The sequence below is a fragment of the Scyliorhinus torazame genome, chromosome 22 (assembly GCF_047496885.1).
Source record: "Scyliorhinus torazame isolate Kashiwa2021f chromosome 22, sScyTor2.1, whole genome shotgun sequence".
Taxonomy (NCBI): domain Eukaryota; kingdom Metazoa; phylum Chordata; class Chondrichthyes; order Carcharhiniformes; family Scyliorhinidae; genus Scyliorhinus; species Scyliorhinus torazame.
In genome coordinates, this window is record NC_092728.1 from 46,779,868 (window position 1) to 46,794,794 (window position 14,927).

General features: G+C 49.5%; 1 protein-coding gene across 1 annotated transcript in view; it reads left to right on the plus strand.

Moving 5' to 3' along the window:
* The window catches only part of wdr31 (WD repeat domain 31), a 67,819-nt gene that overhangs the window by 23,494 nt on the left and 29,398 nt on the right, over positions 1-14,927 (plus strand). The window contains 2 exon segments of the mRNA XM_072488160.1: positions 475-575; positions 2,760-2,827. Coding sequence (XP_072344261.1) covers positions 475-575; positions 2,760-2,827 — 169 coding nt within the window.

Here is a 14,927-nt window from a genome sequence, read left to right on the forward strand (position 1 = left end):
GCCCCTGCATGCCGGGTTTCTCTTTGTGAGCCATCCAAGATGGCCACGTCTTCTTCATTCCAGCCATCCCCATGTGTGACCTGTTGTGACAAGCATTCTAATGAGATAATAACAGATAGTGTCTAACTCCAGAATCATAATGATATAGAGAGTTTGAAAAGAGATGACAACAGGCCAAAGTATTTCAGAAACTTGTATTTAGGCAGAAAGAAAAGAGACAAAATGGCAAACAGAGGAGTCTCAAATTACAGAGTGAGCAATAACAGAGCCAGTGGCAGGAAGAGAAGGGTACAATTTTTTTTAACCTTCTTTGTCTCTGACCTACATCATATTGTATATAATTTAATTTAACAATGTGTAAGGTCTCTGACAGAAGCTCTGTCTCTTCCTCACTGACTCTATGCTGGGTGCTGATTGCCGAATACAATCTTCCTGTTGATCTGAATTCAGTGTTTGTATTTTTGTCCTTTCCAGATGGTTTGCAACTGTGTACAGGATCCCGGGATAACTCCATGTGTATCTGGGATGTGGAAACTGGGGTCTGTCTACAAAGTTGCTCTATTTCCAGGAATCTGGTAGGACTGAATTAGTAGCTGATCACTGCTTTTCTTAATGCTGCTGGGGGTTAATTTAGTCCAATACTGAAGTAGCATCGCATTGTAAAAGGTGCCATATTTCAGATGAGATGTTAAACAGAACCCTGTCTGCCCCCTCAGGTGGAAAGTAAAGATCCCAATCCATTACTTTATCCACCTGTCCTGGGACAACATTTGTCCTTTCCTTATCCTGAAACAGGTCAGGTGGTTATTTATCATATTGCTGATTGTTGGAACTTGTTGGGTGTCAAGTGGCTGTTGCATTTCTTGTATTACAACAGTGAATACACTTGGTGGTACGATGCCACAGTGGTTAGCACTAACACTGTTCGATTCAAGCCCTGGGTGGACTGCCAGTGTGGAATTTGCACATTCTTCGCCTGTGTGCGTGGATTTCTCCGGGTGCTCCGGTTTCCTCCTACAGTCCAAAGATGTGCAAGTTAGGTGGATTGACCATGCTAAATTGCCCCTTCGTGTCCAGTGATGTGCAGATTAGGTTACAGGGTCACGGAGATGGGGGAGAGTTGACCTGTGTAGAGTGTTCTTTCGGAGGGTCGGTGCAGACTTGATGGGCTGAATGGCCGCGTCCTGCATAGTAGGGATTCTAAGACACTTTAGAAAGTCCTGGGGGAGCGAGAGATACAAGTTCTTTACAAAGTTTCCATTATGTTAAAATAGTCACATTAATCTCCAGTTTATTGTCTAACTTCACTAATCATAACACTATCCATGTACACGATGCTCACTGGAAGTGTGGTCCACCCTTCAGATGCGAAAGGTTTAGAACAGTAGTGTTCCCTGTCTTTTTTGACCTGAAGAATATATTCTGTGGCATCTCAGTAACTAATTGTAGAATGATTTGCTGAAAGGACAGACATAATTCTTTTAGCAGACCAATGATCTTTTTTATATAAGTTGTGAAATTCTTTAAAAAGAGGAAATTGAGGATATATACAAATCAGCCATAATAGCGTTCTTCCACATTGACAGAGGTATCACTTCCTCTTTTACTCTCTTGTTGATCTACATTTTCCTCAGCATACATTTTATTTGTGTGCTCCTACATTGTCAGTTATCTTTAAAAAGATAGTACGGGGGTGGGGCACCAGAAACTGGACAAGGAGTCCGTTAAAATGGAATGGATAACTTACCTGCTAACTTGCCACCTCGGCCAATTTAAAATTTCAGGCGCCAAGAACACCCGACCAAAGCTAGCAAGATCCTGGCTAAATATGCCAATGTGACCCTGATGACACAATGGGCCCTAACTGCAATCTGGATATGAGTTCAGTAGGTGCTGACGGTCAACAATCCTGATGACATAATTGGTCCTGACTGCAATCTGGATTGAGATTGAGTTCAATAGATGCTGATGGTCAACAAAGAGAGCAGACCCATCCCACAACTCTCAGCTGTACAAGGTCTCAAATGCAAAAATTCAATGTTTGATCAGTTATGGATTGTCAGATTTTTCCGGACATCTGTTTACTTTTCCTTGGAAACCAAATTAGTGGCCTTGTATGCAGCTGCTCCACTCCTTGGCCTTTTGCTATGTTATCTGGTTACATGGCAGCACTTCTCAATTAATTAAAGATCTGGAGTATAAAGCCAGTTTCAGTGACAGTTACCATGACAACCATCGTTGTTATAAAAACCCATCTGATTCACTAATGTCCTTGAGAGTAAAGGATTAATGTTTATGTTAATTAAACAATGACGTTGATGCTGAGTTAAGCCTGACATCAGATCAGACGAGCAAGAGACTCCAAAGAAGCAAACCCCAGAATAGTCTGTGTAAAGAGAGTAATGTTTCTTACCATGGGGTCTTGATGGTAAACAAAGAGTTTTAAGAAAAACTTAATACCCTTTGAGTGACTTGGACATAGGCAGTAAGACTAACCTCATGCAGCCAAAAATTAAATGAAGCATAGGGAAGCAATCCAAATCATTTAGGGAAGGAAATCTGCAATCTTTACCAGGTCTGGCCTACACGTGACTCCACATCACAAGCAATGTGGGTGACTCTTAAGTGCCCTATGAAGTGACCTTCAAGCTACCCAATTCAAGGGAAATTAGGGGTGGGCAGCAAATGCTGACCAGTCAGCGATGCCCACCTCCCATGAAATAATTTTGTTTTTTACATTGTGGTTGACTCTTTTCTAGGTGACACACATCTGCTGGGTTCCTGCAGAATCGCTTGTGATCCAGACATCAGAGGACAAGATGATCAGGTGGGTAAACCATGGCCCAGTTCAACCAAAAATCACTGTAAGGATCATTAAACAGATGTTTTGCACATGCAGTAAACTCGCACAAAGGTTCAGTGTGTACATTTGTGTACATTTGTCTGTGTATACTTCCAATCCGGTAGCACAGTGGTTAGCACTTTGCTACACAGTGCCTGGGTCCCAGGTTCGATTCCCGCTTGGGTCACTGTCTGTCCGGAGTCTGCACGTTCTCCCGTGTCTACATGGATTTCCTCCGGGTGCTCCGGTTTCCTCCCACAAGTCCCGAAAGACGTGTTCGGTGAATTGGACATTTTGAATTCTCTCTCAGTGTACCCAAATAGGTGCCGAAGTGTGGCGACAAGGGATTTTTAAAAAACAAAACATTTTATTGGCATTTTCCACATTTATAAACAGTTCTATGCATTTTTCTTAAAAAATGGCATTTTCCACATTTATAAACCATTATATACATTTTTCTTAACTACGTTAATTTACTAATTTACTTTAGAACAAAAGAACAAAGAAAAGTACAGCACAGGAACAGGCCCTTCGGCCCTCCAAGCCCGTGCCAACCATGCTACCCGCCTAAAGTAAAATCTTATGCACTTCCGGGGTCCGTATCCTTCTTTCCCATCCTATTCATGTATTTGTCAAGATGCCTGTAGCCAGTTAAAATGGCTAACTCCCGATTGAAAATGGCGAATGGCAAAGGCTGATGGGAAAGTCAGCCAACAGGACACAAACAAGCAGCTGCGGGTTGAGTGTGTATTTACCTCTGGAAAGGCCAGACAAGATCGATACCGGCAACCATCAGCATAACAAAACACCAGCCATCTGCATATTAATGAGCAATCCCCAGGAACAATGAGCAACATTTAGATACATAAAGCCAACCCAGACTTGTCGGCGCCAGCAGAAACCTACACAAAGGGAGGTGAATGACCATCTCAAGACCGCCCATCGATCAAGGAATCGCTCCAGCAGTGGAGAAAATCGAACCAAGTGATTGGGACAAAGTCCAATCACTTGGAACCAGGTACAGGGTCCGCCCCGAAAGGCGGGAAGCCCCTGGGGACTATAAGAATGGAGTCCAATTTCAAATCGTTCTTCTTGACCGGGTCACTCAGCAACGCGAACCAACCCTTGACAGTGACCGGTCCAGCCATCGCTGCAATCGAGTAAGTCTTACTTCAACGCTCGCTACGAGATAGGCACTCCTAGCTACCAATCCGTACCAACTTCGAATCCCGCAGACTCAGAACCCGAACGAAAGGCCATTCGTTTCCCTGACCTGGTGGGCCAGTTCCGAGTTAAGTATTGGCCTGTTAGTCGTAGAAGTAGCTTAGACGTAGAATTTATGCATGAGTAGTGATTACTGTGTATAATAAATGTGCTTTGATTTAAATCTTACTAAGCGGTGTATTGGATTATTGATCATTACTCTGACTTGAACCACGTGGCGGTATCAGAAAGATACCTGGCGACTCAAGAGCAAAGGTGATAAAACAGAGCAATTAAACTAAGGCAAAAGTTAGCAACATGCCCCTTAAATGTCACCTATCATCCCTGCATCCACCACCTCCTCCAACAGCGTGTTCCAGGCACCCTTTATTGTAAAGAAAGATTTATCCTGTCTTTCCTTTAATTAGCTTTATATGCATTTCTGGCTCGGCTTATGGTCCCTCCCATCTTCTTCCCCCCCCCCCCCCCCCCCCGGTCGATTTTGGTTGTGTTTGCTTTGTGATCGGGGAGGTGGTGGCCCCCCCCCCCCCACTTTTTTTTTTTGGTGACTTTCCAGCCTTTTCTCTTTCTCCTCCTCGCACCCCCCAGGTTGCGGATTCCTTTGGTTCCCCATCCATCTTTGTTTTTTTCCCCCCTATCCTCCCTCTTTTTCTTCTCTCTTTCCTGTTTTCCTATCTTACTCCTCGTTGCTGGCCTCGAACGGGTTTTGGAAAAGGCCCCCATGTATCTAGGAAGCCTTCCTCGGACCTTCGGATGGCATACTTCATCTTCTCCAGGTGGAGAAATTCCGAGAGCCAATCTGCAGCTGTGGGTGGTGCTGCTGATCGCCAGCCAAGCAGGATTCTCCGGCGTGCGATGAGGGAAGCGAAAGCAAGGGCGTTGGCCCCCTTCCCCATGTGTAGTTCTGGCTGTTCCGATACCCCGCAGATTGCCATAATTTGGCATGGCTTCACCCTCACCCCCACAACCTTGGGCATTGCCTCAGAGTAGGCAGTCCAGAACCCAGCATGTTTGGGACAGACCAAAAACATGTGGGTGTGGTTGGCCGGGCCCCTCTGGCACCGCTCACATTTATCCTCCACCTCCGGGAAGAACCTGCTTATTCGGGTTCTGGTCAGGTGCACTCTGTGCACCACTTTTAGCTGCATTAGGCTTGGCCTTGCGCAGGCGGGGGTGAAGTTAGCCCTGCTTAGTGCTGCACTCCAGAGTCCCCACCCCACCTCTGTCCCAGCACGTCCTCCCATTTTCGTCTGGTCTCATCTAGTGGTGTCCGAGCTCTGTCTGTATATTATCTCACATAGTACCCCCTCTTTGCTGCTTGTGCCTATCAGTGTCCTCTAATAGTGTGGTTTCTGGGGCCCTGGGGTACCCTACTGTCTCCTTGCATAGGAAGTGTTTTATTTGAAGGTACCTCATTTCCTGTCCTTTCGGTAGTTTAAACTTCTTTGTCAGTTCGTCCACTGTCGCCAGTCTGTGCCTTACGTAAAAGTCCCTGACCGTCAATGTGCCCCCATCTCATCTCCACCTTTTGAAGGTAGTGTCTAGCATGGGTGGGGGGAATTTGTGATTGCCGCAGATGGGGGCCATGAGGGATATCTTGGTTAGCCCAAAGTGTTGACTCAGTTGGGCCCATGTTCTCAGCGTGGCCACTACCACTGGACTCGTTGCATATCTTGTTGGGGGAGTTGGGAGTGCTGCTGTAGCCAGGGCCCAGAGGGTCATTCCTTTACAGGAGGCCTCTTCCATCTGTACCCGCTCACTCTCTCTGCCGTTGCTGCCCAGTGGTAGTATTGTAGGTTCGGTAAAGCCAAGCCACCTTTGATTTTCATTTTTTGCAGTGTCGGTTTGGAAATTCTCGGGTTCTTAACCCCCCACACAAACGCCATGATTAGACCGTGTACGTTTTGGAAAAAGGCCTTGGGGATAAAGATCGGTTCATCTTGATCGTCTGCACTCCCCCCGCCAGGGAGCGTGGGAGTGAGCCCCCACCTCTGTAGGTCCTTTTTTACTTCCTCCACCAGGCTGGTCAGGTTCCACTTGTGGATCTGTGTCCAGTCTCTGGCTATCTTGATCCCCAGTTAACAAAATCTGTTCTGGGCCGTTTTAAATGGGAGCCCCTCCAGCTCTGCCCCTCCCCCGTTAGGGTTCACTGGGAATGCCTCACTTTTGCCCAGGTTAAGTTTATAGCCTGAGGAGGTTCCAAACTCTTTCAGGATCTGCAGTATTGCCTTCAGTCCTTCCCGTGGCTTTGAGACAAAGGAGCAGGTCATCCACATAGAGTGAAACTCTGTGCTCTCTGTCTCCTCTCCAGAAGAGGGTCCAAGGCGGCCTTCAGGACCCGCGACAACGCAGAATCGCCGAGCAGAAACTTATAGCCAAGTTCCGCACACATGAGTGCGGCCTCAACCGGGACCTGGGATTCATGTCGCATTACATTCATCCCCCACCATCTGGCCTGCGAAATCCTACCAACTGTCCTGGCTTGACACAATTCACACCTCTTTAACCTGGGGTTACCCCATCTCTGGATCTGTAAAGATTTAATCACCTTCTAATGGTCGCATTCCAAGCATTGTTTGGCATCTTTGAATTTGTTTATATATGTGTTTCTGGAACAGACCTCTTCATTCACCTGAGGAAGGAGCAGCGCTCCGAAAGCTAGTGACATCGAAACAAACCTGTTGGACTTTAACCTGGTGTAAGACTTCGTACTGTCCTCTCCAGAAGCCCTTACAGCTTTTCACGTCCCGCAGAACTATCGCCAGGGTCATTATTACGTTCAGCAGCCGTCTGATGTTCGCAGTAAGTTGCCTACCCTTAACAAAGCCCGTTTGGTCCTCTGCGACCACCTCCCGCAAGCAGCCCTCCAGGCTTTTGGCAAGGACCTTTGCAAGTATTTTCGCGTCAACATTCAGCAGCGAAATAGGTCCATATGATCCACATTCCGTCGGGTCTTGTGGCCTGCGCTAGCATAGGAGGCAAAGTGCCCTTTGCTTGCGAGTCCGCGAACATGTCCCTTAGGTGTGGGGCCAGGACTGGCGCAAATTTTTTATTGAAGTCTGCTGGGAACCCATCAAGTCCCGGTGCCCTCCCCGCCTGCATAGAGCTGATGCTCTCCATTTCTCCCAGATCTATTGGTACTTCCAGCTCCCCCAGTCTGTCTTCCTCTACAACTGGTAGTTCCAGTCCGTTGAGGAACTGTTTCATCCTGCGTCCCCATTGGCGGGCGGATTGAGCTGGTGAGCCGATAGGTGGCCAGCCTTGTCTCCGTGCTCGTAGAAGGTCCCCCATGTCTGGCGGAGTTGGTACACTGCTTTCCTGGTGGATAGCAAGTTAAAGTCCATTTGCAGCTTTTTCCTTTTCGCCAGCAGCTCTATGGTCAGGGCTTCGGAGTACTTTCTGTCGACTTCCAAAATGGAGTCTACTTGCTGCTGCCTGACCACCCTCTCTTCCCACATCCGTTTGCCTAGCAGGCTATGATCTCTCCTCTAATCACGGCCTTCAGTGCCTCCCAAATCGTGGAGGGTGAGATCTCCCCATTTTGGTTGGTACTAACGTAATCGCCTATGGACCGCGATGTTTTTTGGCAGGAGGCCTTGTCGGCCAGGAGGTCCGTGTCCAGCCTCCATGTGTGGTGCTGGGCACGGCCCGTCTCCCACCTCACGTCCATATAATGTGAAGCGTGGTCGGAGATAACGATCGCGGAGTATTCCGCTCCCGTGATACCTGGAAGTACCGCTTTCCCCACTGCAAAGAAGCCAATACGGTTGTACACCTTGTGCACTTGTGAAAAGTATGAGAATTCTTTTTCTCCTGGGTGCAGGAACCTCCATGGATCCACCGCCCCAATCTGCTCCATAAATGCACCCAGTTCTCTCGCCATGCTAATCTTTCTCCCTGTTCTGGGGTTTGATTTGTCAGTCAGTGGGTCCTGCACGCAATTGAAGTGGCCCCCCCCCCCCGGCCCCCCATAATCAATCGGCGTGTGTGAATGGGATTTCTGCCATGGTCTTCTTTATGAATTCTGTGTTGTCCCAGTTGGGAGCGTACACATTTACCAGTACCACTGGTGCCCCTTACAGACACCGCTGAAGTTACGTACCGCCCTCCTGGGTCTGCAACTGTCTTGGTTTCTGTAAACCTTGTCCACTTGTTAATCAGTATTGCTACTCCCCTAGTCCTCGTCCTGTAACATGAATGGTACGTCTGTCCCACCCAGCCCTTCCTTACCAACAGTCGGTCCTTCTCCCTCTCAGCTGCATCACTTTTGTCGGTAAATTATGTCGGCTTTTATGCTTCTTAAGTGGGCGAAGACGCTAGATCTATTCACTGGGCTGTTAAGTCCCCATACGTTCCAGGTAACAATCCTGGTGGGGGGTTTCTGACCCTGCGGGATCACCCATACTTACCTGTTGGACCCGCCCCTACACTCCGGGGTTTCCCTTTGTTAGGGGGCCGTCCAAAATGGCCGCGATCGCTGCCCTCACCATGAGGTCGGGCCCCTGCGCTCCGGAGTTTCCCTTTGTCCAGGAGGCACCCAACATGGCTGACAACTATGTGTACACCACGTGGGTGCACCCCTGCACTCCGGGGTCTCCCTTAGCCCAGAGGCACTCCCGAATGGCTACTTGCCGTGCCATCATGGTTCCTCGCCCTGCTCCATGCTTGCTGAGGCCTGCGCCTATTCCGTTTCCCTTCCTCAACCTTCCCTTTATTTCTTTCCTGTCCTGCGCTCCCCCTGTCTCTCCTCTTTTCCCCCCCCCCCCTTTTGGCGAGACACTCCCTCTCCCCTGAGAGGTGCACCGCAGCCCCCTTGCTTTCTGCCCTCCCGTGTTGGCCCTCCTCGCTAGTACGGTGGCTCCCCTCCCAGTGCTAGTCTAGCTCTGGCCCTGTTTAACACACTCCCTTTTACCCGTTTGCCTGCTTTCCCTATTCTCGCTCCCCGTGCCCTGCTCCCCCTCATCACATTGAGGGAAGAGACGAGCCCGAAAACGAGGCAGCACAGTCCTGCGTAAAATACATATGCACATAGCTTTGAGAAATCAAAATTTCTTTACCCGTCAGTCTGGCCTCAATAAAAGTCGAGATGGATTTGCAGGTACAGCATTAGTTATTTTATTTGACTTGCAAGTCTGTTTCATTTCACACAGGCACAGGACACAGCTAGTCTCCTAGACCCCGGGAAACGAATGAAGAAGGAGACAAAGGGATTTCTGCAAATACATTCAAATGGCATCAAGTTTCACATACACGATTCCCATAGATCATCCTATACCCCTCCTGACCTGGCCATACATCCTGATTGGCTCACTTCTCATCCCTTCCTCTGGCCCCCTATTACCCAGCATCCTTTTCTCCTCCTTTGCTGGACACCCCTCCCCCTTGCTTTGCCATGCGTTCTGAAATCCTTTGTCTGTGAACTCACCAGAATGAGACTGGCCTATCTCTACATTACAGTAACTAATATCTCTAAAGTAACTATTTTATATCACATTCGTCATTCCCTCCTTTTATCATTCCATGATAACTGAACTATTCAATCCATAGCTACGGTCCCTCATCTAAAAAGATTTGTCACTGCATTTCCAATTCCTGTAGTAGCCCCCTTCATCCGCTGCACCCTCATGGATTTTAACGGCCAAGATTCTTGGGGCGTCTATCTGTTCCAGTGCACCCCGCATTCTACCCATCACACATTTTAAGGATAGCTGGGCCCACAAAGATGCAGCCAATAGCCACTGCTAAATACATGGCCATATTTATCAACCAGTCCTTCCAACCTCCAAATCCCCAGTTACCCCAAGAGCCAGGATCCTGCATTCCGTCCAGGTGATCCCGTATGCGATCCATAAATTTAGTGATGTTAGCGGTTAAGTCTTGAACTGCCATGATACACTTGCCCTGTACTATGGCACATGCCCCACCCTCACGGACCAGAAGATGGTCAAGAGCATACCGGTTCTGCATTGCAAACAACCGCAGCTGAGACAATTCCTTGGTTATTGCCCCAAGGGCTCCCAAGGTTTCATTTCCCAAGATGGTAAGGCCGCAAATAAAATAATTCCTATCGCTGACAGCCAAGGAACCCCCCACACCTCCCAGTGTCAAGACGCTCAAAATCCCCCACCCGGCTGAGTGGCCCCGGTTGGGTGCGAGGACCTGAGGTTGTTTCCAGTTCTCGCAGAATTCCGCTGAGACTGCGGGCAGCACGGTAGCCTTGTGGATAGCACAATTGCTTCACAGCTCCAGGGTCCCAGGTTCGATTCCGGCTTGGGTCACTGTCTGTGCGGAGTCTGCACATCCTCCCAGTGTGTGCGTGGGTTTCCTCCGGGTGCTCCGGTTTCCTCCCACAGTCCAAAGACGTGCAGGTTAGGTGGATTGGCCATGATAAATTGCCCTTAGTGTCCAAAATTGCCCTTAGTGTTGGGTGGGATTACTGGGTTATGGGGATGGGGTGGCAGTGTTGACCTGGGTAGGGTGCTCTTTCCAAGAGCCGGTGCAGACTCGATGGGCCGAATGGCCTCCTTCTGCACTGTAAATTCTATGATTCTATGACTGCCCGGCGTGCTAACTGATTATGCAGCATCCACGCCGAAGGGCAGGGGACTGTGGTAGGGACTAGAGTCCCAATAGCAATTTGGCGGGGAAATGGGGGTGACAAAACATTGGTCGCTGTGCCATTAAATAAAAAGTAGTATCCTTGCTCCGTGTACAGGCTAGCATCACAATCAGTATATCGGTTGCGTAGGGATCCCCCAGTAGCCCAGTTTATCCAGCTTTGAAACGCCTATTCGGGCCGCCTAGCAATGCGGAAAGCCCTAGTTCCAACAGTGATATGAGAGACATTCGCCCAGCCACAAAGGAGCTGGAGGCCGGCGTTCAATGGAACGCAGGTGGTGTTGTAACAAACGCATTGGCCAGACGCCTGGGTGATATGACACCTCCTGTCCATACAGGTGGGAACAGACATGTTATATTCGTTTCCACCTCTACCAGCAAACAGCCGTATCCTTCACTGCTGAAACTATTCTCGTATGACCGGGAATCCCTATTGGGAGTGAAGTGGCTAGGTATGTACGCCCTCCACCGTTGCAACCTATCATACTGTGAGTGGGAATTATCCCGAGGAAGGGGAAGGCAAATAGCCGGTGGTGCTGAACCCGGATCGTAAGGAAGAGTGACTTGCTCGGGCGGTGGCTCGGAACGCTGACAATGAACCACCATTTGGGGAGTGCCCCAAAGCGGTGAAACAGAAAATAACCTAGACACCGCTGCGGGGTTCGGGTAGCAGACAACCCGTCTGTGGCCATACAAGCGGTGGTAACTCTGGTAGAAGAGATTCATACTACCCGGGTTTTCCTCAGTTTGGCCTTTAACTAAATTAAGTGTATCTCCTGATAACCTACATTCTAGTTGTACTTCCTTTCTCACACGCTCCGTCGTCTCTCTAGTCCCCCTCTCTCACAACCTCTGCCTACTCTCTCCTGACGGTCTGATGTTACCTTTATCGCACCAATCTTAACACATACAAAATCAAATTTACATGTACTCCAAAAACAAGGCAATGTCCATGTAATGTTTCTTTCCTGTCGCCGGGACCGGTGCAATTGCTTCATGAGTCCTGCATTTTCCGTTAACCTGATGACCTTCCATGAGTCGATACCATGTCCTCGTATATGGGGGCAGCGAAGAACATCACCTCTGCATAAACGAAATGTCCTTGTAGTTTGGTTGGGGTTACAAATGTAGATAATATTTCCCTTTTCCATGTCCGTCGCCGATGACACTCCAAGCGAGGTGAGGCCGAAGATCACACAGGCGGTGCGTAGCCACCCCATCATGCTCCACACCTGTAAAGTAGCACTGGGGAAGGGAGGCAGGTTAATCTGTCCAAGAAAATGAGGCCCGTTATTAGAACTCAACTGAGCTGGTATACTGTACCGGGGAATGATTTCCCGCATCAGAACTTTAACCACAGTAGCAGCTTTATTATCGATAGTCGGATACGCCTCAACCCATCTGCTGAACACATCCACAATAACCAAAACATATTTATAACATTGACACCTTTCCAACTCAATGTAATCCATTTGGAGCGTCTCAAAGGGACCACTGGGCAACGGGGTTTGCCCCATACCACAAGGGATACCTTTGCCGGTGTTATATTGCTGACAAATCAAACACCGATTACTGATACTCTGGGCCAACCCCTGCATTTTAGGGTGCCACCAAGTGTCCCGCAACAAATCACTAGTCCCCCGAGCCCCACAATGAGTTGCAAAGCGTACACATTCGATGACCCATAAAGCCAGTGCATCAGACATACAAGTCTGATGTGCTGGCGTGGTCCATAAAGAGGAAACCGATTCATATGTACAACCTAACCGTTTCCACATTTGATTATCACTCTCAGGAGCGTCCTCCTGTAACCTTATGACGTCTTGGATGGTTGGCATTGGCTTGTCAGAGGCAGACCTATTTATTGCAGAACGTTTAGTCTGACCTAACATTTTAGGCACCATCACTTGCTGAATTTGTGCGGCTGTCCGCGCTGCACGATCAGCCTGTTCATTACCAACGTCAACTGGGGTCTTACCGTTTGTGTGGGCAGCGCATTTTTTTTAAAAAAAAATATTTTTATTAAGGTTTTTTAACAACACAATTTTTTCCCCTTACAAACAATCTCCCCCCCCCCCCCCCCCGTAACAAAATAACGCAAATTCTCCCTGAGCAAGATATATACATGGCAAGACTGGCTCTTGGTCACGCATACCGTTTCCCCCCACCCTCCATGCTATCTCCCGCTCGTCCATCCCCTCAAACAGTCTCTCGTCTTCCCCTCCCCACCCCCCCCAGGGCTGCTGCTGCTGCTGCTGATCGACCTTCTAACGCTCCGCGAGATATTCTAGGAACGGTTGCCACCGCCTGTAAAACCCCTGTGCAGACCCTCTCAGAGCAAACTTGATTCTCTCCAATTTTATGAACCCCGCCATGTCATTAATCCAGGCCTCCAGGCTAGGGGGCTTCGCCTTCTTTCACAATAGCAAGTCCCTTCGCTGGGCTACTAGGGACGCAAAGGCCAGAATTCCGGCCTCTTTCGCCTCCTGCACTCCCGGCTCATCCATTACTACAAATATTGCTAGCCCCCAGCTTGGCTTGACCCGGACTTTCACCACCTGGGATATTACTCCCGCCATTCCTCTCCAGAACCCCTCCAATGCCGGGCATGACCAAAACATATGGACATGGTTCGCCGGGCTCCCTGAACATCTTTCACATCTATCCTCTACCCCAAAGAACCTACTTAGCCTCGCCCTCGTCAAATGCGCTCTGTGAACCACCTTAAATTGTATCAGGCTGAGCCTGGCACACGAGGAGGAGGAATTAACCCTACCCAGGGCATCGGCCCATAGCCCTTCCTCAATCTCCTCCCCCAGCTCCTCCTCCCATTTACCTTTCAGTTCTTCTACTAGCGCTTCCCCCTCTTTCATCTCTTGGTATATTTCCGACACCTTACCCTCCCCGACCCATACCCCGGAGATCACCCTATCTTGAACTTCTTGTGCCGGGAGCAACGGAAATTCCCTCACCTGTCGCCTCACAAAAGCCCTCACCTGCATATATCTAAATGCATTTCCCGGGGGTAACTCAAATTTCTCCTCCAGTGCCACCAGGCTCGCAAATGTCCCGTCAATGAACAGGTCCCCCATTCTTCTTATCCCCGCCCGATGCCAGCCTTGGAACCCCCCGTCCATCTTCCCCGGGACAAACCGGTGGCTACCCCTGATCGGGGACCACACTGATGCTCCCATTGCACCCCTGTGTCTTCTCCACTGGCCCCAGATCTTTAGTGTTGCTGGCACCACCAGGCTTGTGGTGTATTTTGTCGGCGAGAGCGGCAGCGGTGCGGTTACCAACGCCCCCAGGCTCGTTCCTTTACAGGACGCCATCTCCATCCTCTTCCATGCCGCCCCCTCTCCCTCCATAACCCACTTACGGATCATCGCCACATTTGCTGCCCAGTAGTAACTCTCTAGGTTTGGCAAAGCCAACCCTCCTCGGTCCCTGTTGCGTTCCAAGAACCCTCTCCGAACCCTCGGGGTCTTATTTTCCCACACATACCCCATGATACTCCTACCTACTCTCTTGAAAAAGCTCTTGGTGATCACGATGGGGAGGCACTGAAACATGAACAAAAACCTCGGAAGGACCACCATTTTGACCGACTGCACCCTACCCGCCAACGAGAGCGGGAGCATGTCCCATCTTTTAAAATCCTCCTCCATTTGCTCCACCACCCTCATCAAATTCAGTTTATGTAGGGCTCCCCAACTTCTGGCTATCTGGATCCCCAGATACCAAAAACTCCTCTCCGCCCTCCTCAGCGGTAGGTCCCCTATCCCTCTTTCTTGGTCCCCTGCCTGTAATACAAAAAGCTCACTCTTCTCTACATTAAGCTTGTAGCCCGAGAACTCTCCAAACTCCTTCAGAGTCTGCATGACCTCCACCATCCCCTCCATTGAGTCCGCCACGTATAGCAGCAGGTCATCCGCATATAGCGATACCCGATGCTCCTCTCCCCGCGGACTATCCCCCTCCATTTCTGAGACTCCGTAAGTGATATGGCCACGGGTTTGATCGCCAATGCAAACAACAGGGGGGACAGGGGGCACCCCTGTCTCGTCCCTCGGTACAGCCGAAACAACTCCGGCCTCCGCCGGTTTGTCACTACGCTCGCCACCGGGGCGCTGTAAAGGAGCTTAACCCATCTAATAAACCCTCCCCCGAACCCAAACCTGCGCAATACCTCCCAGAGGTACTCCCACTCTACTCGGTCAAAGGCTTTTTCCGCGTCCACAGC